The sequence below is a fragment of the Patagioenas fasciata genome, chromosome 1, assembly GCF_037038585.1.
Source record: "Patagioenas fasciata isolate bPatFas1 chromosome 1, bPatFas1.hap1, whole genome shotgun sequence".
NCBI lineage: Eukaryota > Metazoa > Chordata > Aves > Columbiformes > Columbidae > Patagioenas > Patagioenas fasciata.
Window position 1 is genome coordinate 203,573,694 of NC_092520.1, and position 26,785 is coordinate 203,600,478.

A 26,785-nucleotide genomic window follows, 5' to 3' on the forward strand; every position below is an offset into this window, starting at 1 on the left:
ATCTGCACACTTTCATTTGCCAATATCCAAACCACATGTTGTTTATCTCAGAAATAATTCTTCATCCTTCATTTCCAAACCAGAAAACTATCCCTAAGCTTATTAGTCCTTCTCTCCCGTAACTCCATGCTTTCCTGAGCAGCGGTCTACATGCCTGCCTCTGCCACTTTGTTACAGGAGATGCCAGAAACCCTAAAACAAGACTTAGGCCCCCATATGTGAACTGAACTGTTTTGTAAAAACTCTTCTCCCACGGTGCCAGGGTGGAAGTCTGCACAAGAGTGCAGAAAATGGACTGCGTAACATGAACGACTCGAGAGGGCAAACGGCTGGTGGCAGAGCAGCAAGTGACACCTCTCAGCTGCCCAGTCATTCTCCATAACGATACCACAATGAAGATGCCAAATAAAATGGCTCAGAGCTCTTGTGAGGTGTAAAGAGTTAAAGTTGTTCAAGGTTTCTTTAAGCAAGGGTTTGCCAGTGTTGAGCACATGTTAATCAACCAGAAAATGTCAAAATTGTCTAAGTCACGGTTTAATTGGGCATTATCTACTTCATTTTACATCATTACTTACAGTTTATTTAGCATTAGCTTTCAAACATCCCTGTAAAGAACAAAATCCAACACATCCAATAAAAATCAAACATTTGATACACTCTTCCTTAAGGATTATGGGAAAAAAACATTTGATTTACCAAGTATAGTAGCACAGTCTGACTTGAAGTCTTTGTAATCTAATGGTAAAACACCTCCCGTACTGTAAAATTCTGCTCTTTTCGAACTCATTCTGGGGACAGAAATTCTTGAGATCCTATAGAAACAAAAAACCCTAAGGACTCACTGGGGAAGATGAACCTTAATTTAACAGATTTGCCTTGTAGAGTCTTGTGCCTTATGAGATGTTTTGATCAAAACTTTTCCTGAGTTTCACTTAGTTTTATCTCATGTGCAAGCAAGGAATTCTGTGAGATCTACTTCGTTTCCAAGTGTTTGTGCTCACAAGGTGCTGGGGGGAAGTGGTGGATATAAAGTCACGCCGAAGCTCAGCTGATGCCGCTTTGAGCAGGACATTGGACCCGATGATCTCCCGGGGTCCTTTCCAACCTGGATTTTTCTATTACAGGGTAATAGGATCCTTGTTTTGTAATCCAAACAGCTCAACACGTGCGTGGTGGGGTATCATTTTCTTACGAGTTTTATACTAAAGAACAAAACGAGCGGCAAAACAACCCATTGATAGGACATGGATGTGCAGACAGTCCTACACTTGAGCTCTGAGAAAGCACACCAGGCACACGAAAGGAAACTTGACTGAGTCGTTTTGAGCCGCGGGGCAGGATCGTTCCGTCTGGCTTTTTCGTGGGGGAAGAATGCTGCTCACCGGCGAGTCTCCAGAGCAGAATCCCCGCTGCTGCCCCAGGACCGCCCCCGGCTCAGGGGACGATCGCCGTGCAGCCCACAAGCACTCAGCGCCGGCGGGGGCTAGACCCCGCGGCCCTTTGACCGATCTCGGCAGACGAGCGGCGGAAAGCGAACACAAGGCAGGCGGGGACAGCGGTACCGAGGGCGGCCGAGACGGCCCCAAGACTGAGAGCGACCTCCGCGTCTGGAACCGCCGCTGCGGGCGTTGGTACAGCCCTGCCCGGCGCTCCCCCGCCCCGCCGGGGAGTGGAACGGCCCGTGCGGAACCGTTTATACTGGAGCCTTCGCCGGCTGCCAGACGGCCGGGGCTCGCGCGCGATGACGTCACGCGGACGCCCGTTTTCAAACCTCATTCACATTTCGGTTCCGTCGCGCGGCACCCCCCCCCGCCCCAACGGCTCGCGAATGCTGTGCGCACGCGCAGTCGCTCGGCTCGGCACGGCCCTTCCCGGCGAGCGCGCGCTCGCCGCTTTCTCCCCCTCCCGCGCCGCCGTGTGGGCGGTGCGCGCGCCCGAGTGGCTCCGACGGGCGGGGCGGGGGTGGCGCCGCGGGAGCAGCGGCAGCAGCGGCCCCGGTAGCAGCGCGCTGCCTTGTCCCCCTCCGCCTGCCTCTGGCCGCGGCTGCAGGCAGCCCTCCTCCCGCCTCCCCATTCTCTTCCTCGCCGCTCGCTTGCGTGTGAGGTAAACTCGGCGTGTGGCGCCTACGCCGCTGTTGCGTTTCAGGTGAGGGAGGCGGGGAAGGAGAAAGAGAGCGGGGAGGTACTCACTCCCCTCCCTCCTCAGTGCCGCTCCGGGCGTGGAACCCCGGCGCTCCCTGCTTCTCTTCTCCCGGCCGGGTAGCGCAGCCCCTCTCCCAAAATGGGCTGCACGCTGAGCGCCGAGGACAAGGCGGCGGTGGAGAGGAGCAAGATGATCGACAGGAACCTGCGGGAGGATGGCGAGAAGGCAGCCAGGGAGGTGAAGCTGCTGCTTTTGGGTAAGGGCTCCCATGAGGTACGGGGCTCCCGTGAGGTGTGCTGCCCCCTCCTGCTAGCCCTGAGGTGGAGGCCCAGGAGAGGGCGGGGCAGGTGCCGCTGAGCCCGCTTGCAGCTCCGGTGGCACCCGGGGGTGACTGAGGGGAGGCCCCGCTCCCCGGGCTCGGCGGGGCGCGGGGATGCCGGCCTGGGGTAACGCGACGAGGGAGCGCCGCTCTGCCCCGCTGGGTAACGTGCTCATGGCCCCTCGGGAGTTTTCGGGGCAAGGGGTGGGGGGGCACAGCAGCACGGTAACGCAGGTGGGCACCTCGGCTTCTTTCAGAGTGAGAGGCAGGGACGTTCCCGGGAAGCAGCACGGCGTGGTTTGTCCCGGGGCCTTTGCTTAGAGCGGGCCCCAACTTCCACATAAATGCGATAACATCTCAAACTTTTGATGTGGATTCTCTATACCTCTGCTCAGAGGAGGGAGATTTTAGATCGGAGGGTTTGTTCTTAATGTTTATTGTAGACCCGAACATCTTGGAAACTGTTGCTGTAAGAATAAAGTGCAGAAAGCATCAAAGGAACACAAGGCAAAAGCATCATTTAACTTTTTGTGTTGTCTTATTTTTGTGCAAGTTGCTTATGTTGCTGAAATCTTGCAATGGGAAGTACAACCTTGATGTGGGTTCTAAATGTATAATATAGTGACTCACTATCATAAATCAATATAATACTATCATGTGTTCTTGAGTTTTGCTTACAAGTACTTGAAGCTAGCTTTTTTGTACGTTTTAAGTGATGTGTGTAAAGATAAATAAAACAAGCTGTTTAAAATTACAAGAAAAAAGGAAACAAGGGTTTTAATTAGAAGTACCTTTTTTTGCAGGACTGAAGCTAGTGTACAAAGAGCTGAATACTGCAAGATCTGCATTGTGTTACTGTTGTAGGGAGTTTCGTAGTATATACTGTATAGCTAGACCAGACTGGATCCTTCAAATCTAGAGTTAAAAAAACTATCGATTTTGCAGCTTTTCTCCTACTGCCCTTCACCTCCCAGAGCTACAGCTCAACACAAACTTTTACAATTACTGACCAGTTTCTTACTCTCATCGACACTGATTTTGCTGGATTGCTCATCTACAGTGTTCTATTCACTACAAACACTGTAATAGACCTCTAAAATGACTTATTTCTGTTGCAAAATTTTAAAATAGCTCCAGAAAGGCACAGGAAACTGAAGAGCTTTCATGTGTAGATGAAGAGATGAAACAAGCTAGTATGGGAAAAGCAAATGTCCTAAAATGTGTTTATAGGTTTTAAATTTTACTTGTGAGGGAAACAATTAAGGCTTTCATTTTTGGTTTGTTTTCTAGGAAGTGTTAGGGTTTTGGATGGTAATGTGCCTGTTCCTGTACACTTTTGGACTCCTCAGAATGTTGCATGGAAAGGTTGTCCTGTATGTGATCTGTAATGATGCTGCAGAAGATGTTACTGTCTTCTTTGAAGGTGGTGCCTTGTCTTCTAGTAAGGCATTAAATTATTTTCAAGAATTTTGCTGTTCTGTAAGGAACTTCTTGTACATGTAGTTTGGTAGTTGTCTTCATATCTTTCATCATATTCCATAGATATGGATGAAGTCCACGTATATAGAAAGATGCTTTAAACTTGAGAAATAGTTATGTCACTGTTTTCAGTTCTTTAATGCTCTTATATCCATCCTATGTTATGATGTTTTATTTCTCTATTTTAGAAATTCTGTGTTTATAATACTGAAAAGCTTTTGATGAAAATAAGTTTTTTTCTGTTATAATCTCATGAGATCTTAGTATATGGGACAAATGCTCAAATACATATGTTTTCTAATAGTGTTCTGAGCTGTAGCTCACTTGGTTTAATATTTCCTCCTTCCATATTAAAAAGAGGTGTGAAAACTAGCATGCAAACTTATTTTAGGACCAGTGTTTGAGTCATTATTTAAACAAAAAATACCGAAATGTTTAATGAACTCAGAATGAGGTTTTGTATATACACCCATGGATGCATTTGTGTATTTCACATGTCTGGAAAGAAATTTTTTTTTGTTACTTTTCCTTGCAACTGTGTCAGATGTCTTAAATGTTATGTGAATGCTTTATCTGCTGGTAAAACTATTTAAAGTTACTTCCACTAGAGTCATTTTCTTCTCACTGCTCACTTTCCAAATTACTTGTTCAGCCCATATGTCATAGTTTATCGTCTACTCAGTTGTACACCTACATCTATATATGGGCTTGTTCTATTAAAAAGATACTGAAGGAAAAGTACAAATTGTGGTCTGCTGTCAGGAAAATGCAATGTGTGCAAGACAGCTAAAATACCTCGCTTATGTAGAAGAAGAGCATGTAGCTGTATATCTATTGACCCAGGAAGACAGATATATTCCAGCATGCATAAAAAACCCTGTATGTTTGTGTGGTGATTGGCGAATCCTACTAGATATTAGGTGAACTAGAATGCTCAACTGAGGGAAGATGTGTTTATAAAATCAATCTATTTCTAGCCTTTAAATTTAGTTTATTCCATTATATGCTTTTCTAAGGGTTTTTCTAAAACAGGAAATTCTAGTGATTTCATTAAGAGATAGATGTGACATTGCTGGATCTAAACCATGATTTTGTGAACAATAAAACTGATTTGGGTGAGATTTATATTTTGTTGTCCTGTCTCTAGGAAGAAGCAGACATATTTAACATGTGCAAAATACTGTTGGCCTGGATTATCTACTTTCTTTCATCATATCTTTAAATTGATGTATCATTTTGTATGAATTTGACTGCAACTCGTGCATCAGATCTTGGGATGAAAATACTAGATTCTGAACATTATCCGTGGGTAACAGTAGCCTTGTAATTCGATGCACTTCAATGTTCTATCCCAACAGCAAGAGAGAACCTTTTCTGGAAAATTTCTGAGAGCTATCCTTATTATTAGAAGTAAGCTGAATTTGAGCATACAATTTGTAAGCCAAATGGAAGATCCCTGTTTATACATGGAATTTGGTGATTTTATTTTTTAAAATCATTAAATAAATTTATTTCTTTCATTTACAACTATTTTCAATCAATGTGTGACAAAGAAATACTTAAATTTCATAGGAACTCAACAAAAAAATGTAAGTGCAGTCTAGTATATTGTCCAACACTAGTAATTTAACATAGAAAAGTACTTATCCTTAAGTACTTTAATATTTGTGTCAAGATGTTCCTAAATTTCTGTTTTCTAAATGTTTGAAGGAATATTTTGGTTTATTGTATTTTTTTGTTATTTCTTGTAGATAAACTCATATACTTAGTGTGAACGAGATTTTTTTAAAAAACAGTGTATTTTTTGGCTGGCTTCCAGCTAGAGAAAGCAATAGACCCAAGTTGTTTTTCTCTTTCATGATTCCTCAAATTAACTTCTAGTGTTCAACAAAATTCTGGTGGTGTTTACAGAATGAATGTAGTTCTACTTATGTTGGGAGATGGTTGTTTTATGTGACTGATCTGTGTGTTGCATTAATATACATGTGATTCAGATCAGGTGTGGATTTGCAAGTACATTTCTGTTGAATTAGCTAAAGCACATAACACTGAATTTATGCCAACTGCAGGAGAACAGGCAGTACCTCATTTAGTATAAAGCCTTTTGGTATGAGGTTAACTCATCAGGTTTTATGAATACATTCAAACTGGCAGCATGGGTTTATAGGATTGGTGCTTTGTCTTGTGGTATATCACATTCTTCACTTTATAAAGCAAATTCAGTGTTCAGGTTCTTAGGATCTTGAATGAAAAAGGCAATGGATACATCTTAAACATTCTTTAGGAATGCATCCTGGGATCTAGGAGGCTACAGACCGTGTATTTGACAACTGTAATTGTGTCATCTTTTTGGATAATCACATTTGCAGGTTTAAAGTCATTGGATACCGATATACTCACGACCAACAGAACCACTTTTCCATTCCTGGATAGATCCTTGTGATTCGTATTGGAACACTGGGAGGTTGTGTTCTTAAAGATACCTGTTTTTTAACTTAAGACAGAGTACTGCTCTTAATCTTTTTCATTGCAGTTCTTCCTGTTCTTTAAGGCAGTAACTAGAACAATTCTATTCAGTTGCTCTCCTAAATCTTTACATCTCTGGAATATTTTTCCTGTCTGCTTTTCATTTATTACAGACCTGTATCTTTCTGTGTGCGCGGTCAACTGTCCCCCACTGCATACTCATCTTTTCAACAACATGATCCTCACAGTCCTTGCCAATACCTGCCTTCCTCCAGACCTGGCTGCACATTTGATTTAAAAAAAAGTGTTGCTTGTACCATTACTTCCCTTGTCTTTCCTCCACAGTGTTGCCTTCCACAGTTGCAGACAAAAGAGACTTTAGGAGTCTGAATTTATGGGAACTCTCAAAAAAGCCTTATTCTCACAAACAGGTATTGTACTCTTCAGAGATGTTGGCCTCATCTTTATAAGTTACGCCAACCTCATCCAAAACATTTCTGACAAAATATTTCTTGTGTCACCTTCAGAGACATCTATAGATATTTACAAAGTTCAACTCTTATTTAAAAGGTGTATTGTAATACTTAAATGTTAGAAGTTTTTTTTTTTCTTGTTGATCTTGTCTGTCTGCCACCTTCACCCTGCACCCAACTTTGTCTACCTGCTTAGATTTTGCAACAGTTCTGAACTAGGAGCTCTCTTGCATTTTAATATGGTACAATTGGACCATGGCAATCAGTGTGTTATTTATGTGGACTTCTATATCTGACTTTTTAGTTAAGTCACAGAAATCCTCAAGCCTTTGTACTAAATACAACAATAATTTCAAACAACAAAGTCAAAATTACTATATTCAGCTAGCCTAATAATCCCTCTTTTGTGAAAGGGGTTTATGGATATACAGAAAACACAGCCACTTGGTTATGGTTGTGATTGTAGAATTACTGTTTGGGTTGTTTTATGCTTGTCTCTTTCTATTTGACTGTTGGTATATTATAAAATCATCATAATAATGTTCTTTAATGTGTGTACAGACTTTGCTGGCATACTAATTATTTTTAGTCTTTTCAGGTCATTATTTCGAATCTTGATTTTGCAAGTTTCTTTATAAAATCACCATTTATGATTGTATCATGATTTTAATTCTTTAACATTTCTAGGAAAAAATCTGCTTCAGTGGATCTTGTTTTAGAAAGGGCCAAAGAGAAATGGTACGTTTTTGTACTATGTCATGATACCAGTCATAGCAACTTTGCTTTTTTGTTTCTTGATTTAAAAAGTGTAGTTATGGATATATCAAAAGTGCTTTAACTTATCTTTTGCATCAGGCACTACAACTTTAAAAAAATATTTAGGAGTTTTAAAAAATTTAAGAATTAATTTTCCTTCAAGTTGTCTTTTAAAAACAACGTAATGTTTCCTTTTTGTTGTTGTTTGTTTATTTGTTTGTTTGGTTTTTGTTGTTGTTGTTTTTTGGTTTTGTTTGTTTGTTTGTTTGTTTGTTTGGTTTTTGTTTTGTTTTGTGTTCCCTCTCTTCCCCCTCCTCTCCTGAATTAGAGAGCAAAAAAGCTCTGGTAAGGTACCTTTTGGTAAGCCATTCACTCCTGGCATCAGTGGTGCCTCAAGACTATACATAAGTTCTGTAATGCACTGATTTAATTGTTCTTCCTACTTTTTCTGGCAGTACAGTTTATTGTATCATCATTGTGCTAATATGACAGTTTACTTCAGTCTTATAAATTATATTACTGAAATGGTTGTGTATTTAAGCTAACCGCCTTTTGTGAAAGTTATTTTTAACTCACTTCAGAACTGAAGTTTACGGTATAGCTCCTTTCATAGTTGTGTTGGCACAACTTGAACTTGGACTTTGTGCTATTAAAGACTTAGGCAGTACTGATTTACATGATCATATTGTCAAAGTGGATTGTTCTTTTGCTGCTGTGTTTTACCCTTTAGTTGTTTTGGTTCTCTGAGAAGGAAGAATCAGGTAGTCGGCACATCATAAAGTCTAGCTAAATATTTTGAAACCAAGTGATGAGTTTGGCTTCAGAGGGCATGAAATTTTGAAGTCAGTTTTGCTGCTGAGCTTGACGGATGTCTGCAGTGTTTCCTGTAGTATGCTATCTGGCAAATGTCAAGGCAGAAAACTGGAAGTAGAAGAGAGATACTTAAGATGTTAAGAGTGAAGATTTTCTGCCATGGAAACACAGAAATAAAAGGTCTGAACTGACTTGATAATTAGCTATTAAAAGTTTTTTGTATATGATATGTATAGGAGAACCAGTATTGATGAAACTTGCTATTCTGAGGTTGAACCTTAGTCATTGTCTAGTTTTACTGAGATCAGCTGTCCTATTTATTGCCTTTGTTTGCTCTATGTCCTACTGTTATCTCAGGTTTTGTGTAAATTACTGTTTTGTTATTCTGTAAATGGAACTTATTTGGCTGCACCTGAGAGATTCTTTATCTGAAAAGTATTTAAGCTGGTAAGGGATACAGAGAGCAGCTGGAAAAATCAGAACTTTGAACTTGAGTGTCCCAGTTTTGAGTGACTATTCAGAAAAAGACAGTTTTTGAAGTGGCTCAACATAGTGACATTTCGGAGGGGAAGGATAATAAAATTTATTAGATGATGAAGACAATCTATTTTTGCTAAGACACTTTTTGTACTAGTGTCCTGGTTTTGTTTGAGGTAGAGTTAATTTTCTTCTTAGTAGCTGGTATAGTGCTGAGTTTTGGATTTAGAATGAGAATAACATTGATAACACACTGATGTTTTGGTTGTTAAGCAGTCAAGGACGACTTAACTTCTCATGCCCTGCCAGGTGCACAAGAAGCTGGGAGGAGACACAGCCAGGGAAGCTGACCCCAACTGGCCAAAGGGATATTCCATACCATGTGACATCATACTCAATATATATTTTAGAGGAAGATGAAGGAAGGGAGGGATGTCCAGAGGGATGGCATTTGTCTTCCCAAGTAACTGTTGTGTGTGATGGAGCCCTGCTGTCCTGGAGGTGGCTGAACACCTGCCTGCCCATGGGAAGTAATGAATGAATCCCTTGTTTTCCTTTGCTTGTGTGCATGGCTTTTGCTTTACCTGTTAAACTGTCTCTTATCTCAACCCACGAGTTTTCTGACTTTTACCCTTCTGATTCTCTTCCCCATCCTACTGGTGGGGGGTGAGTGAGTGTCTGTGTGAGACTTAGATGTCAGCTGGGGTTAAACCATGACAATGCAGTGAAATATTTGAACACATTTCTTCTTAATGCTGAACGTATTTTGTTCTCCTTGTCCATTGAGTATGAGCAGACAAGACAAAATAAGATTTTTTTTCATGAGAATCAGGGTGGGAAATGAAGGAAAGTTACGATGTCATAGACTAATTATCCATGTTTGTGACTGCTCAAAACCCTTTAACAGTGTAGCTGTTAGAAGTGTTAGTTAGAGTTGTGGATTTGGAAGATGTTGCCCATCATCATCATGGCTTTGCCCTTGGAATTTGCAAAGCTGTGGAGCCAGCTTCAAAATCTCTGGAATAATCTATAGCTTGAATATGTAACAGGAGGTAAAGTATCATTTATCTGCTTATGCTGTCTCAACAAAATGGCCTAAAAATCACCTAGTGTTGCAATAGTAATATGCATTATTCCTTGATTTGAAAGTGTGTTAACTGTTCAGGTCAAATTCTGACTTTGATTTTGCTTTAATTGATGACCAGCCACTTCCTTAAACTGTGTTTCTGTGTGATTTTTTTTTTACATTTTTGATGTTATTCTTTCAGGATCTCAACTGATGGGGGTAATTGACATAGAACATTTAAGAATCAATTCTTTAAGAGATTTGTTAAATGTATGGTAGGCAAATAAATTGGTTTCCTTTCTTTGGTAATTAAAAGGTCATTGAAGCTCTGAATAACACTATTTCTTGTATGTTTAGATATCAACTTAGTATATCAAGTAGCGGTGTTGACAAGTATCTATATGTTTATATGGGTGCTATATATTTATATTTAGAGATGCATGTAAACTGCAATATTATATGTACCTATATAAATTGATATTGAAATTAGAGAATACTTTTTGTAAAGTTACTTATTTAAAGAAATCAACACTTTTTGAATATACAGTGCTTCAATTTATGAAATAAACTGTACCTCATTACTTCTTTGTATATGCTTTTTAGAAATGTAGTATTGCATTTGAAATGTGTAATATACTTAACAAAGGTACCTGATTAAATCTTCAGTGCAATATAACAGTATCTAGGCAACCAGAATGGACAGGAAGTCTTTACAATCATTGCTCTAAACAGATTGCTTTTAAAGAAGAAATCAATGTACTGTAATGAAAATACCTCTTCAAGCTGTGAAGCAGGTTTATGAGTCTTAGTGTCTTCTAAAGTTTAATATAGTCTGTTTCTTGAAAAGAAAATACTGTTGGAATCAAATTGTTACCTGTATCCCATCTTCCTTTTGCAAAGTGGATAAAACAGTTTCTTGCATACGACATGTTGGTGCTTGTGTGTGATGTGTGTGGTGGTTTTTTTGTTTGTTTGTTTTTTGTGGATGAAGCTGTTGTTGTTTGGCTTATAATGAAAGTTGTTACCCATCACAATCGTAAGGATGTTATGTATATCTGGGGTTTTTTAATAGTTTCCAGTAAAACTGAAGAGGTTCTTGCCTACTTTCTAAATCCCTATCAGAATGCTGGAAACAAGCAGTGCATGTGGTCTAATAAGCAATTGAGCTGTTCTAGAAGCTCTGGGCTGCTAAAAAGGAGTGTTCTGACAGCATGACACTTCTAAATGCTTAATGCAATTTTGTGCTGGTTTAATAGTCAAATTGACTGACCTGTTTGGACTTAGTTTGCTGCTAGAATGGTCTATTTAACTGATATTTCATAATGGACAGGTGAAGACCTGAATAAAAGCATGATGAGGAGCAGAGATAAATGCTTTATGCAAGTGGAGTAGTGGAAATGCATAGCAGTGGGTGGAGGGGAAAATGAGTGCAGAATAGGGTTCTTTCAATTTCTGCATTTCTTGTCACAGTTTACCATAGAATCAGATTAGGAACAATGTGAAATTGTGTTCACCTGCGAGGTCCAGTTGGTAGACATGTTAAATTCTATTCAAAAGCCACTTTTGTGAAAGCCTTATTGCAAGAAGAAGAGATGGTGACAGTCTTTCTCAAGGAGTGTGTTGTTTTGTCTTGATCAGAAAATGGAGGTAGGAGTTTGTTTTCATTCTAAGCACAAGGAGTCTCAGACTTAGGTTTCTTTATGCTGGTCTAATTTATATGTCATAGCCTTGGCTCAGAAGAATCCTCTTCTACCTAGCACTTTGAAGAATGCAGGATGGTAGTGGACAAGCAGTATAACTACCAGCTCAGTGTCCAAAGAGTAAAGAGAACAGAGGTATTAGTCTCTGGTTATAACAGTAAAGTTGTAGTAATATTATAAACAGAATACATTGTGAATGTAGTATTGGAATGCAATTTTAAAACTTGGTATCACTAGAGATAAATGTCTTGCAATAACAAAATTGGGAATAAACAAGACAAATGTCTTCAGTATTTGTAGATTTTATCTAGTTAAATGTTATTTTGAATGCTCATTGATGTCAGAATCTACCAGTGATGTACTGTATGAGAGTGGTCTGACAATAAGCTTCTAAGTCACATATAAGTGTTGTCTGTATTCTTGATGGGTTAAATATGTCTTGAAGTGTTTTGAAAGTAGATTGCTCAGCTGTATGCAGATTCAGTTACTGATCCTTAATAAATCCAATAAACTCGTAGCAAAACCATTATGTGCTTTCTAAAGCTCTTAATGACATTGACAGGGATTCCTTCTAATATGCTTTAGTGCCTCAGTGTTCACTAGCAAAGGCTGTCATTTAATTCCTGGATGAGAGACTGCTTAGGTTATTTTCTCTGCACTGATCTGGAACATAGTACCTTTTGGGGTTAGATTAGATCAGGCTTTGACAACGTACTTGTTTGAGGCCTAACAATCTGCTATTTATGTAGGTATCTTATTCCTTGTTTCTGGGCTTATTGTTTGCAACTGCCTGTTTGAATGCACTAAAAATTTTATATGCTTCAAAGCTTTCTCGGCTTAATTTGTTAAATACACAGTCTGTTCAAACAGGAAAAAAAAAAAAAAAAATTTGTTCTAGTACTGTTAACCACAAATAATATTCTGCTTATAGGTAACTTTGTGTGGAAAATGCATGTAACAAAAGAATATAGTTGAGTATACACATGAATATTCTTTTCTGATTCAATTACAAATAAGAGTTCTAAAAATGTTTGCTTTTGAAAAAGATCAGTCTGGGTGGCTAGATTGTTTCATTTAACACTTCAGTCTGTGTCACTTTCTAAATCCTTAAAATTTTTTGGTGGAGGTGGAGACCTTTTTGCAGTGAATTTAGGTCACCTATCAATGTGCTTATTCTCCTTATTTTTGGGGGTCTTAGTCCTCAAGCTACAAGATTAAAACACCGTTAAGTTAGACATGAATGAAAACTGAGAATTAATGTGAACTGAAGTTTATTGTACTGCTTTTACAATAGTGGACTAACTTGTAGTATAACTGCATTTGCCCTGGCATAAACTTTTACAGTACACATTTACTTCACTTGCAAATAATGCCTTGATGTTAGAAGTAGAGCTTTGAATAAAATCAGTTGAGATTTGCATAAGATCTTTTTCCTGTTTTGATAGGAATGCACACATTTTGCTTTCTGATTTTCCCAACTCTTTGTATAGTTACATCATAACATGAAATAGCAGGGACAGTCAAATCTGCCACAATTGTAGATAATACAACAGTAGTGTTGTTCTGAATTGCAAGTGGAGCCTGAGATAAAAATATGCTGTGAATTTCAAGTCCTGTTGTATCTTTCCACTGGAATAGCCTGTGTAAAGTATGCCTCTGTTGCAGTGGGGATTTTTTTGTAAAGTATGTTTGATTGTGATTGATAATGGTCTGCTTAGGAGTAAAAATTCTCACTGGTATCTCAGTCACTGAACCTACCGTCATTGCCCACTGTATTTATAGCTCAGTGAACAGTAAAAGGTCATGAAGGCCAGCCACACTGTCAAGAAAAATGTCAGGGCACTCTGGATTTCTAGAGGTTTATTAGATATATAATTGGAGGTCTGGATGAGATATGCTTTACTCTGTTGACAGGAATTGATAATAACTGTCTTGGTAAACATTGTAAGAGTGAAGGAGGTGGTTCTTTCTGGAGCACACAGCATTTATCTCATGTAGTGTGGTTGTATACAATATCCACTCAAACTCATGTTTTGGAAAATCTTTTATGTTCTTTCATACTATAATTTCAAATTATGTAGTAATTGTTTGTGAGCATGCTTCTATGTAAGGAAGAGGAGAACCACTTTACTTTTTTTAAGTAACAAATTTAAATGTTATTTTAATTTTGAAGAGTAGGTCGGTTATTTGCTATTAACAAAGTTCCATTAGAAGCACTAACAAGTTTCTGGACTTAGAATTTTGAAGAGATTCTCAGACCTTTTAGAGCACTGGAGGCCGGCCATTGATACATTGGAGCAGTCAACTGATAGTCTTACCAAGCTGCTATCAGCATCGATGTGTTGGTTAAACCTGGAGCCACACACATTGTATCTGCTGGTGACGTGGCATACAGTTGTCAGGCAGCAAACATGAGTACTATGTGGTTTTCATGTCTAAATGTGCATTCATTCCTTTATTTAGTTTCTGACATAAGAAAGAGGTTTATTTCCAAAACTTTGAGTCTCAGCTTGTCACAGTCCTGCTGGATTTGGCATCTCACACAAAGGAAGCTGTGCCTATATCTTAATTGAAGTACATGCTTCAGATTTTAAATTACAATGGAACTGTCCCTCTCTAAGGCAATTATATTGTTTAAGAGATCTCTTGTACATTCTCAAGAGATACAAGTTGAGATACATCTTTTTTTGAAGTAGACTCAATTCAAAGGTACCATATTTCCTTTTGAATGTTTCACAGTTTCTGAAATGTGACGCTTGGGATTGTATTGAGTCTTTCCATCCTAGTGAGACAATGAGTCCACAATATGATTATGATGTAAGTGATACACATAACGGTAAAAAGGTTCCTACTATATAGCAGTAGTTGTACAGCCAGTAATTTGAAACAGTTGAGGAATATAAATATACGAACAGTTTTGAAGAACTGCATGTTATTTGTATTCAGAAGCTGCATGCATTTGAGTGTGTTGTACATAAAATTGCACATAACAAAAAATTTCTGCTAAGGTGTCATGCATGAATTTCTAAGCAAAAAAAAATTCATAAAACCCTTGTCATAAAAAATATTAAGCACTAATATAAATTTTGAAATAACTGGAAACTCAGTTCATACTTCTAGAGATAAAGATGTGAATAAAAGTTACCTTACTGTTTGCAAAATGGAGTGTGTGCTCGTTTCACCATAAGCTTTATTTTTTTAGAATTTGTGTTCCAGAGGTTATGCTGAATGTAACACCATATTTTGTTGTTTCAATGCTAAACCAATACAGTCTTTATCACTTGCTCATGTGTTTACTATAATAATAGCCTAGGTATCTAAGAAACTTAAAACAGTTTATTGGAGGTCTATGTCTAAATAAACACACAGGATGATAACAGAAGTTAATATGCGATTACTTCTTGTGGTAACAATCTATATTAATGTTTTCTTAAATGATGTTTTATATATCATATATAGACTACTTTGTTGTACACTGTTGATTTCAAGCATCTACTAAGAGCAATACTGAAGACCTAGGAAAGAAATGATTAGTTGTAATTAGTTCTTGATTTGTTAGGTAATTTACAAAAGCAACAATTGCTTACAGGCTTAAATGGTGCTGCTTCTGTAGAACTAAGCCAGCATGCAGCTACCGAAACCTTGCAAATTATCTCAGATCCTTTATCTGAGTCAATGTCGTAGTTCTAAAATCAGTCACTCCTGTGATTTCAACCAGTGATACAATCTGGGATTCACACTCTGTTACTACAAGGCTAAATTACTAAAATATTTTCTTCCTGTTACTAATCACACAGTTTCTTTCTTAATTCTTTTAAAGTTTCCTGGCACATTCAAATTCTAGTAGCTACAGAAATTTCAAGACTGATGCCACCTTATGAGTACTGTCAGCCTTTGGTTGACTACGTGAAAACAGTTGGGAAGGGCAAAAGGAACATAAACTCAGTCAGTGGCAGCAGCTGCTCCAGAATTAGAAGAATACAAGATGATGATGATAAACTGCTGGGTGGCTTCGAACAGGGGGAATGGGGACACAAGACAGGAGAGAGGAGAAAAAAAAAATAAAAAAAAAAAAATGTAGGGAGATAGAGCAGTGTGGGTGCTGATGTCAGAGGAAGTTTCATTTAGTGGTCAACCTGTCTAGTGGATGTGGAGCAACAAGTTTCCATTGTGGGTTTCATTTTCTAGACTTGATGTGTTTTGAATTTAGTAACAATGATTAGTGGCTTGAATTCTAGCTTAATTCTCGTGTCTGGTAATGTGTCATGAGGTGAGAAATTTAAGATATTATACTTCCAACCCATCTGCTTGCCATGTGCTTTTGTAAGAGTTTACTGGGCTCATTGCAGAAAAAGTAGATATCACTGGGCATTTAGCTTGTGCTGTGAGCAATGGCAGCTCAGGAACAGGCACCGTTGATCTTCTGTCTTCTGTTGTAAAATAACTAACGTCTGACAGAAGACTGGATAGGAGTGTTGCAAGAAGAGGACTTAAAGTGAATCCAACAAGGGACAAGTCAATGTATTTTGCTTTTAAATTTCACGTGTGTGTGTGTTTTAGTTAATCTGGTGCAAGTCTCCTGTTTTACAGTCTGAAAAGCTGACAAGCATCCATTAAAAGTTTTATATGAATTACTCTTGTCCATACTTGTACTCTCTTCTGGCAACATAAAAGACTATTCTACTTGTTTGTGGGTTCTGTTGTTTTGTCTGACTTAAATGGTGGTTCAAAGCCAGCCCTGTCTACTCTTCAGTTTTCATCTTACTCTTAAACTAGTTGTGTTGTGGTGGGTTTTTTTTTTTTTTGCTTGTTGTTTTTGGGTTTGTGTGGTTTGTTGGTTTGTGTTTTGTTTTTTTTTTTTTTTTTTTTGTTTGTTTGTTGTTTTTTTTTTTTTTTTTATGTGTGTGGTGGTGCTTTATTGTTCTGTTTTGTGGTTTGTTTGTGTTTTTTTTCCTCTGAAATCTAGTCCACAATTTTTTCGGTGTTAGCGTTATATTTGTGTTATTAGGAATTGTTGTACTTAACACTTGGTTTCTTCCGAAGAGGGATACTGTGAACTTTGGGAAGTTTGTGTTGCTTTGTATTTTGGTATTTGATTAATTTCTTTAGTAAGCAATGAGCAAGTGCTTCACAAGCTAGAAATCTTGCTGTTAAGATCTCAGAACTTAGAAACAGCAGTTTCTGTGCTTGGGTGCATAAAACATTGGTTTCAGAAATTTGTAGTTCTGGAATGCTTGCTACGTAGGCAGTGTGTGGGATAATAAATCATGAGATGCTATGAGTAGTTTAAAGTAATATTTTTGCTGACCTGTTATTTTAAATCAAATTATAAAATGCTTATTTCAATTATTTTTAAACACAGACTTTCTCCATTTGGAAAGTAAAATAATATTGAATCTGTCTAAAATGATGTTTGCTACAGTTTCATGGTAGTGAGTCATAGGCTCATAGAATCATTTAGATTAGCAAAGACCCTTAAAATCATAGTGTACAACCTAGTCTGTCTTTTTAATATTTTTTTTAGAAAGTTCTTGTGTTACTGGCCAAGTAGGAGCTTGGAGAATCAAATATCACTTTAGCTGTTTCTTAAATTTATTTTACCTTTGTTAGCCCCACTTCATTCCTTCAGAGTGCTATATGCAAGGTTGATCTGTTACATGTTTTTTTGGTTGTTTTTTTAAACATGAAGATGCATTGATTTATTTCTTTCTATTTCTAGAGTTAAAGATTGGCTCTTAAAGAAAAAAAAATAATAGAAATTTAGTACCTCTTATTTAGCTGAACTTGAGATACCATGGATGGTGCTGCAGGGTTAGTCATAGCCCTGGGTTTATGTTCTAGATAGGAATTCACTAAGTGTGATCACAGCTCATGCTGGATCCAGGTAAAAGGCTGTCTTGGATACTAGCTCTGGAGGTATTGACATATGAAGGTAGAGCCTGATTATTAAACTTAGAGGCAGAAGACCATTCAGATTACAGTAGATTCTGTGGGGAAAAACATGGTTCTGTTGTTTCCTGTGTGAAGTTGTGCTGATAAGTTGGAGATGCTTCACTTCCACACTTTGTCAGTCTGCATAATGAAGCATAAGGATCCACTTGCTTTCTGTCAAGCAGATGTAATAAGACTATCAGACTTAATTGAAGTTATATTCCTTGTGAACTATATGAATAAAAACTTTAAAATTCTGTGCTTCAAGTTGGGTTTTCATAGAATGTGTTGCCTTCTTTTTTTTTTTTTTTTTTTTTGCAAGGGGTGCACAAAGGACACAAAATGTGAAAGAGAGATTAAAAGTACTTATCAATTATTAAAACTTTCTTTTGTCCAGGTGATGACCTAATGGTTAGTTTAGACTTTCATTTAAAACTAAGCAAACAAAATATAAAAATGACCACCATTCTTTCGAATTTGGAGCAGATATCCTGCTGTTTACCTAATCAGAGCAGCACTGTCATGACTTTTTATTAATTTTTTCACATCGTACCTAAATAATGAGCCAATAAGACTGCTCAAATTATTGGCAGTAGTGAAGCTGAAATCAAGTTATCACACTTAAGAAATAGGCAATAAGTAGCATCCTATACTAAATGATTGAGAAATATACAATCAAGTCTGTCTAAATTTGGATAGGGTTTGGTTGTGATGGTACAGCTAGCTCTGAAATTTTATATGCAGCTGTCACATGAAATATTTAATACTGCTGCTGTCTAAAACTTTCTAAAGGAGTTAGTTCTCATTTTGCTGTATGGACAACTTATTCATGCTGAGATAAGGGAGGAAATTTTATAAATACATCTATCAGAAAACCTGGCTGAGCTCTGCATTCAGGAGTGCAAAAAAAATGAATCTCCTTTCAGTATTGGTTCCATAAGACATAATTTATTAGAGTGAAAGTAAATGACATCCATTGGTGTCCTTCATCCCGAAAACCAGCTCTATCCTCATGAAAAGTTATCAAGTTACACACTTTGTAAATTCTTGCTGGCAATTCCCAGTAACCTTATTTTGGTTCGTCTGGAAATGTCTTCCAGTATTTGCTGTATAATTAGTCTGAGGATCAAGGTGAGGCTGATTGTCCCATAACACCTCAGATTCCCCTTGTCCTTTTTTAAAGATGAATACAGCCTTATTCAGTGGCTTCCTGTAGTCACAATGACCTCTAAAGAAGAGCGATTCTTTAGTTGTGTTGGAATTGGACAACTGGTCATCTGTTTGCATAAGAAACACCTGTAGGCTGTGTGGAGATTATACTCAGTTCTGTAAAACCATATTGAGAAAGAGGGAATGTAAGAGGGAGAATTCAGCACAAGTCACAGGCAAGCTGGGAGAGTGCTGTCTAAAGGGAGTCTATCACAGCTCTAGGAGTTCCATCATTTTTTGGAGAAAGAAGCAGACGAAAGTGAGAGTAAACTAAGGTTGTTGAGACAGCAAAAACTGCATTTTTTTTCTCTGTATGGTGATAGACATAGTAGTTGTTTTTGTAAGCTTTGTATTTTAACATAGCATGCTGGTGTGATTTTGTTTGTTTTCATTATTTTAAATTTGTTAAGCATCGAGAATGATATTGGCATGTCTGGAAAACTTCGTGCAAAAAGCACTCTGTTTGTTGGTTTATTCTGGCAAGGGCTTAGTTACAAGGACTGGAACCACAGAGTTTGAACATGTTCATTTGCAGCACTGAAGACTATTAATACAGTGTGTAGAACTTAAAAAGGTTTTTGATTAGGTGTTGATTAAAAAGGCAGTTAGAAGAACTGAGCTTCAGACCTCTTTGAAGGTGAACAACTGATGATCTGTTTGCATTAGAAATACCAGCAGACTGTGTAAAGATTATGGTCACTTCTGTAAACAGAAAAGCAAATTTTTTTTTTAGCACGGAATGATCTGTTCTTAAAATATCTTGATTTTTGGATCTTCCACCTTTGCACTTACATTTTGATATTAAAGCTTGATTTGTAACAAATAAGCATTTAACTGTTAAAGGTTTTTAAATTGGTTAGATATTTGCAGTTTAGAAACAAAATGTGACTTCATATATTAATAAAACTAGTGAATTTTCACACATCTATTTTTCAGGAGCTGGTGAATCAGGGAAAAGCACAATCGTGAAACAAATGAAGTAAGTATGGTGGAATACTATGATAGAGGGGTGGATTTTTTTTTTTATTTGAATAGAGAATTTGGTTTTTTTCTTCCATAGGATTATCCATGAAGCTGGTTATTCAGAAGATGAATGTAAACAGTACAAAGCTGTTGTCTACAGTAACACCATTCAGTCCATTATTGCTATCATTAGAGCAATGGGGAGGTTGAAGATAGACTTCGGTGATCCAACCAGGGCTGTGAGTATTAAAGTACACATACAGATATACAGCTGAAATATCCATTAATTTTCAGTTTTTATCTGTTACTATTTCCTGAAGAAATCCCTTGATATCCAAAATATCATCTTTGAGGATACAAAGTTTGATTGAAAACTAAATGTCATTGGTCTTCACATGACAACATGACCTACAGAGCAATCAGCACTGGCTTGATTCGTGGCAACTGTTTGGTTTAGATACAAGTCTCCAAATTATATGTAAATTTGGAAGATTAAACATCTGAGTCTTAGGGAGTTTTTGAAAAACTTTATGCTGTCATGTCTCTTTATTTGTATGGATTTGCAGGCTGTTGTGTTCTGTAAGTCACTTAAGTTAGATGTCTTCGTGTTCCTTAAAAGCCACAGCTTAAAGAGGTAAGCATCTAGCTACTATTTACACCTCTCGATTAGGTCACAGGCACAGTGGTGCCTAAAATATTTCAAGCCTATTAACTTGATCCTGCTTTGTACTGATTTCCAGTGTGGAAGACTTTATTTTACTCAAAGCAGAGACATGGGTGTAGCCCTACTGCTGGTATCCTATTTTTTTTGTGGTACCATATGGATTAACGATTTTCCCCAGGAAATAGAATACCTTTTTCTAAGGTTTTCTGCTTCTTTTTCAATCTCATTTCGTCTAATATCCTGCATACAAAAACCTCTGATGGGTCTGTCTGCCATTCCACCTATTGAAGCTGGTCTGCAGAATTCATTCTTTTGGCTTATTATTTCTCCAGTCCTAACCCTATATTTTTACCTGTGGTCATCCTGATTATATCCATGTCTGGTCAGGTGGTTAGAGACTCTGAATTTCTGTAAAATGCTTATCTTAAGTGGTTTTGTTTGTCTTCTGGTTACAGGAATCCACTCTGTGCTGCAGTGCTTAAGTTGATCACCAAAGTTTTTAGTCTGAATAGCACTGAAACTTAGTTCAGGATGTGTACCTTTATTTTCTCTCCATAGTAATCAATGTCAGAATATGGAATGCTCACCAGTGTAGTTTTTGAAACAGGAGCTGCCCGCATTATGGTTGTCTTGCACAAAAGATGCAGGAAGTTTTTTTGCTGTTCATGTATTGAGATAAGTATATAGGGTAGTCAGAAGGATATTTTATCATAATTAAGTTCTTTCCATCATGTCGGGATTGAATTACAGTTTGGAGGAGAGGAGGGTCTTGAAAAATAAGAAACGGTATGTAAATTCTTCATTCTCAACAAGGGTTTGTGTTCAAGATCTTACTGATGGCTTAAAAAGCAATTTATAAATATTAGAGATATACCTTCAGTGACCTTGTGAAATGCGTTATGTATGGTTGCCATAAGGAAGGCAAACATTCATAAGATTATGTAAAGTGGGTTGTATTTGAAGTCTAAATTGGATTTGTAGTTGTGAATTATTAGGTAAATTTCACTTTGCTTTTTGATAGTAATTGTTTTGTGTACATATGTTAATTCTACCCCAAACCTCTTTGATTGTAAACATAACTAGTAAAAGCTTTGTTTTCCTTGGATATTCCTCTCTCCAACAAGAGATTTGTTCTCATGTTTGCTGCTGTTTTCCTTTAAGACTGAAGTTTTCTGGGGCAGCACAAGTATCTTATTGTGTGTTAGTTCAGTATTTGTGCAATGGCGTACTCGCCGCTGTCTGGCAGTGTTGGAAGGAGGCAGATGGTAGAATCATTTACTAAATACATAGTAAGCGAAAACAGAGGAGGAATAAATTTAGGCATTAGCAAATAAAATTACTAACAAGAAGATTTTGAGGACTGTTTTATATAGGATATCAATTAGAAGTCATCTGAGTTTCTGGACTTCAGAGAACTATATAAATGATGAGGGAAACTTTTGTCAGGGATAATCTTAAAATAATTGTCCATCCCTTTGCAATGAGGCAGGTCTTAGTGGTCCATATTCTTTCTTTCAGAGCAACACTGCTGTGGAACATCAGTACTAGTTTTTTTGCCAATTGTAAAGTCAGAAATAGAAAAAATAATTCAGAACTTGTACATCAGTCTCACTTAAAAAAAGAAGTATGACTACTCCTTGATTATAAAGTAGCCTTTTAAATTTTATACTGTTTTCTTGTTAAAATGTTGCTTTTCAGCAAAGAAAGCTCAAAATTGTAACTCTTGATGAAAACTGTTACATTCAGACTCTTCCTTAAATTAGTGAGTGTTTTACTCTAATTTAGTAAGTTTGTTTGGAAAAATCATGTGTTCTTATTTCTATCAGAAGATTAATGGTAAGCAGCAAGTTGATAGGGTGTTTTTGTTTTGTTTGTTTTTTTAAAGCTATTGGATCAAGGTATCTGCTTCAGTAGTGGTCAATCTCAAGACTGGTTTGTCTTCCTTTGCCCTACAGGGCATTTCGGTACTGAAGTATAAAATATGTTTTGAGAGACATTTAGTGAATGTGCTTTAAAAAGCTATGGACCACTTTCTGAATGTAAGATTTTTCTATAATTCCCTAGAGAGATGGTTAAATTAATTTCTTTGTTATCTTGTTTATGACATTTGCTATAAAAATAGCGACATCTAGAGAGGAAGCTGCCTCTTTCCTATATAATTAAAGGAAAGTAGCGATCATTGCATATGGCTTCACTTTGTTGGTCTGTAGTATTTGCCATCCTCAGAAACAGGAGTATGGGGGTAACAGAGAGCACTTTTTATTTTAATGTTTGGCTTTTAAAAAGCTGAAATTGATTCTCTTGTTCCACCTCTCATTTCCCCCTCCTGCCATTTTAGAGCATGTAGAGATTAAAACTGTTTGAAAGAGAGTAAATTTTGTATGTTTGAAAGTCAAACCATGTTAGGTATAAAATAGTATAATCATTCATGACAAAACTGACTGTCAGTTTCTAAGCTATTTCCATTATGTGTCTTAATGCATTAGCCCTTCTTCAGTTTGTGCTGCTTCTATGATTTGTAGGTCCTTGGCATTTGCATCCACAAACAATATTCAAGATCAGAATTGTCTTTCAGGTTTCTTTTATGCGGGTATATTGCTCAAAATACAATCCATAAGATGTGACTATCCAAACCTTTGATCTTTACTGCTCTGTTTTTATGTAATTATTAGTATAATCCATTAAATTTTTATTAGTTGTCTACAATTTCTCCTGTGCATGTACAGGAATCAGTATTCTGTTCATTTGTTTAGCGAATGTTCATTTTTAGATTTGTAGCCTCTCTAGCTTTAAAAAGGCATCTTGAACTATATATCAGACACTTGTTGGTCTATATGTATAGCTGCCTGTGTATACTTATAGATATATATGAATCTCTTCAAGTTTGCCTTGAGCTGACTGAACTCCAAACTATGTTGTTTTCAAGCTGTGAATATCAGCATTTCTAATATTATGCAAACAATTTCCCTGCTAGCAGTCAAAATCTCTGATTATTTAAGTCTACAGTAGACAATATCTTTAGAGCAATTACTACCTTCTGTACTTAGGATGAAGATTTTTTTTCTACAGTTTGTTTTTTGAACAGCAAAGGTGACAGAACCAGATTTTTCTACAGATTTGCATCTCTCTCTACAGTTACTGTTTTGTGAGAATAACCTTGTATGTTGCTTTTTTAAATCCTCTTTCTTGAAATACTATCAGTTCTCAGCTGATGTGTCTGAGTGTCTTTTCCTTCCTCATTTTCAGTATCGCCTGTTCTTTCTTTTAGTTATTGGAGAAACAGTACATGTTGTGAGTAGTACTTACAAGCCACAAGTGTCCTGATTTTTCTGGCTGACGTACTTTGGCAGTATTATACATCACATACAGCTAATAACAAGGTCAAACAACTACTACCTACAGGAGGGTATTAATGTGGATCTCTTTCCTTCACCCAGCTGCCATGTTATTTTTCCAGTGCCTTACAGGTCTAACATTTTAGTGTTTCTTTCGTAAGTCATAATTAGATAAAATTCCATTACATCCTGTACTCAGCCTCATTTTCATATATAGTCTTAAAATCCAGTATTTGCTCTCTTGAAAAATCTTTTTTTTTTTCCTTGATACTGCATTACCAAGAAAACTCAGTAATTAAGGTAGTAGACATTTGTAACTGATTTATCTGGAAAGGTTTTAAGAAGTAGTTTTCTGTGTCGTGATGCATGATTTGTGAATAAATTATAAATGGTTCCTTTCAAACAAGTTGGTTTTTGGAGCTTAAGTGATGTGTTTTCTTCAGTTGATCAATACACATCTGCATTGCTGAAGGTTGTAGTATGCATTGTAACCATTCTGTTCAGTTTGTGATATTTGATAAGCAATTAAGGTTAACTTTAGACTTGAGTACAAAATGTTACTACTTCTGTTTATAGGAGCTTAATTCAAGTTATAAACAGATCAGAAGCAGCTTTGTCACCTAGTGAGAAATTTGGTTTACTAGTCTTTTTTTTTTTTTTTTTGTTGAAAAATGTAGGAATGAATAGTTATGTTCACATTTACCAGGTTAAGAAAGTAACTTGTTTGCTGAATATAGTTCTTAAGTGATAAGACTTGTTTGATTTATCAATTTTTGTCTCTGCTTTCTGTTTACATCCTAAAGGATGATGCTCGTCAACTTTTTGTGTTAGCTGGAGCAGCAGAAGAAGGATTTATGACTGCAGAGCTTGCTGGAGTTATCAAGAGACTGTGGAAAGACAGTGGAGTTCAAGCTTGTTTCAACAGATCTAGAGAATACCAGCTTAATGACTCTGCTGCCTAGTAAGTACTATGTGACAAACAAGATTCTCTTTCGTCTTGTAAGTAGTAGGTAAGAGAACATAAAGGAAGTCTGATCTTTTGAGGAATTCTGCTCCCATGTAAATGGAAAATTTAGAAGTGTCTGGGCAAAGATGATGTCTACTCAGGTCAAAATGGTCCAACTAGAGCAACTAAAGAGGTGTAGTACTAATATAATGAATTTGAGTTGTGTTCTGACCAGTTGTTTCATTCTCTTCAATTGCTTTAAGCAATTGCTTTAAGCAATTTTTTTTACAAAAACATGACTCAAGTACCTGTTCAGTATCTGAACATGTCTATGACACTTGATTATGTGATGTTAATCTCTATTACCAAGGATAGTACTATCATGTTCATAATAGAGTTTTTCCTATGGTTCAACACTGCTGCATTTTCTTTGTTAATTAACGGTCTCTTTAGAAATGTGTCAAGCAAAGGTAACAATCAGGATGTGTATTGTATGCTAGGGTACTTCATTAAACAGCAAAATAGTAAGGAATCAAGGGTGTGAGGAATAAGATGTGATGGGAGCAAGTAATGGTCAGTCAAGGAAAAGTCCATGGAGGGGGAGGTGAGATGGTGAAGAAGGGCATAGCAGTGATACCAGCCTTATAGGGCAATTTTTTAAAAGCTTTATCATTTTTAATTAATTTGTAGTATTTGAAGTTGGTTTCTTCAGTTTTTCAGCCGGTTCTTCAGTTTTTTAGAATAACTATACGTAAATAAACATGCAGATGAGGTAACTGAGTGGAGATTACAGCTGAATTAACGTAATTATAGGCATCCTGAATAAATAGAAATGTGATCAAATTATATTGAAAATATGGTAACTTCCAGCCTGATTGTTACTTTTTTGCTGAAGTTTTCTAAGGATAGAGAGGGTAGATGGCAACGAGCTGAGCTCGTGATGACAGATCTCTTGACTTAGGAGTTAGCGCTTCTATAAACTTTCTTCAACATGGAGCACTTCATCTGGAGGGTCACTTACTTTCCTCTGTTAACTTCCTTTGTTCTATTTTGTTGGTTTAGATACCCCTGCCTCCAGTTTTGTAAGAAAACTGTTATTTTAGCCATACAATTGTATCCTTAAAATCACAAACTTCAGGTACACCGAGAGAAGAACATTCCTCCCCTATTTACTATGGAAAAAGCACAAATTAGATTTGCGTGGTTTGTAGAAATGCTGGGCTTCTTAGCCTTCATCACAAGAATTTTGGCAATGAAAGCATTCTTTTGTAGAAAATGTGTGCAAATAGAAATTCTTGAAGTTAATTGTTAGGCATTAAGCATTTTGTTAAACACGTTAATTCTGGTCAAAACACTGAGTTGTTCTTTTCATACCTATTACCAAATTCAGGGTAATTTTGGTCTTTGGTTCTAGTTAAAAGTAACTTGTAGCTCAGCAGGTTATGAAGATGAAGGGGTCTAGGTGGTGCAAGTAATACTGGTGTATGTAGAACCATGTTTGCATTTTGGGATTTCGAAAGAAGAATTCTATGTAGTGGAGTCAATTGCATACATTTTTTCCTTTCTAGGATGAAATATCTGTCTTTGTCTCTAAAGCTTATTTCAAAAAAACTTGGAAAACTGAGGGGAATAGTATGTCCTGTGTTTTGTCTTAACTCAGAGAAACCTATTTTATAAAAGTCAGACACAATATAATGAATGGACCTAGAACTTATGTAATTCTTTGTAATTATCTTGTTACTATTTTATGAATAACTGAAAGTAGTATTTATTTTTACCTTCAGTTACTTGAATGACTTGGACAGGATAGCACAAACCAGCTACATTCCAACCCAACAGGACGTTCTCAGGACTAGAGTGAAAACTACAGGAATAGTGGAAACTCACTTTACTTTCAAAGATCTTCATTTTAAGTATGTAAATCATTCTTTGTGTTCATCTGTCTGTTACAGTTTCTGTAACGTTCTGAAAGATGGATTTTCAGTGATGTAATATAACAGATTTGTCTAACTATAACTTCTATTCCCTCTCTTTCCCCCCACCCTG

The 26,785-nt window shown here is 37.1% G+C and overlaps 1 protein-coding gene across 5 annotated transcripts in view; it reads left to right on the forward strand.

Moving 5' to 3' along the window:
* Positions 1-1,953: 1,953 nt before the first annotated feature.
* GNAI1 (G protein subunit alpha i1) overlaps positions 1,954-26,785 on the forward strand; it is a 32,447-nt gene continuing 7,615 nt past the window's right edge. For 2 of the 5 annotated variants that reach the window (XM_065839063.2, XM_065839080.2), the window contains exons 1-5: positions 1,954-2,398; positions 19,768-19,810; positions 19,892-20,033; positions 24,597-24,754; positions 26,524-26,652. In XM_065839063.2, the coding sequence (XP_065695135.1) occupies positions 2,281-2,398; positions 19,768-19,810; positions 19,892-20,033; positions 24,597-24,754; positions 26,524-26,652 (590 nt within the window). In that variant the 5' untranslated portion in view covers positions 1,954-2,280. Of the gene's footprint in view, positions 2,399-2,560; positions 2,625-7,594; positions 7,618-19,767; positions 19,811-19,891; positions 20,034-24,596; positions 24,755-26,523; positions 26,653-26,785 lie in introns of those variants that run through there. The other 3 variants (XM_065839071.2, XM_071803481.1, XM_071803482.1) reach the window with 3 other exon arrangements.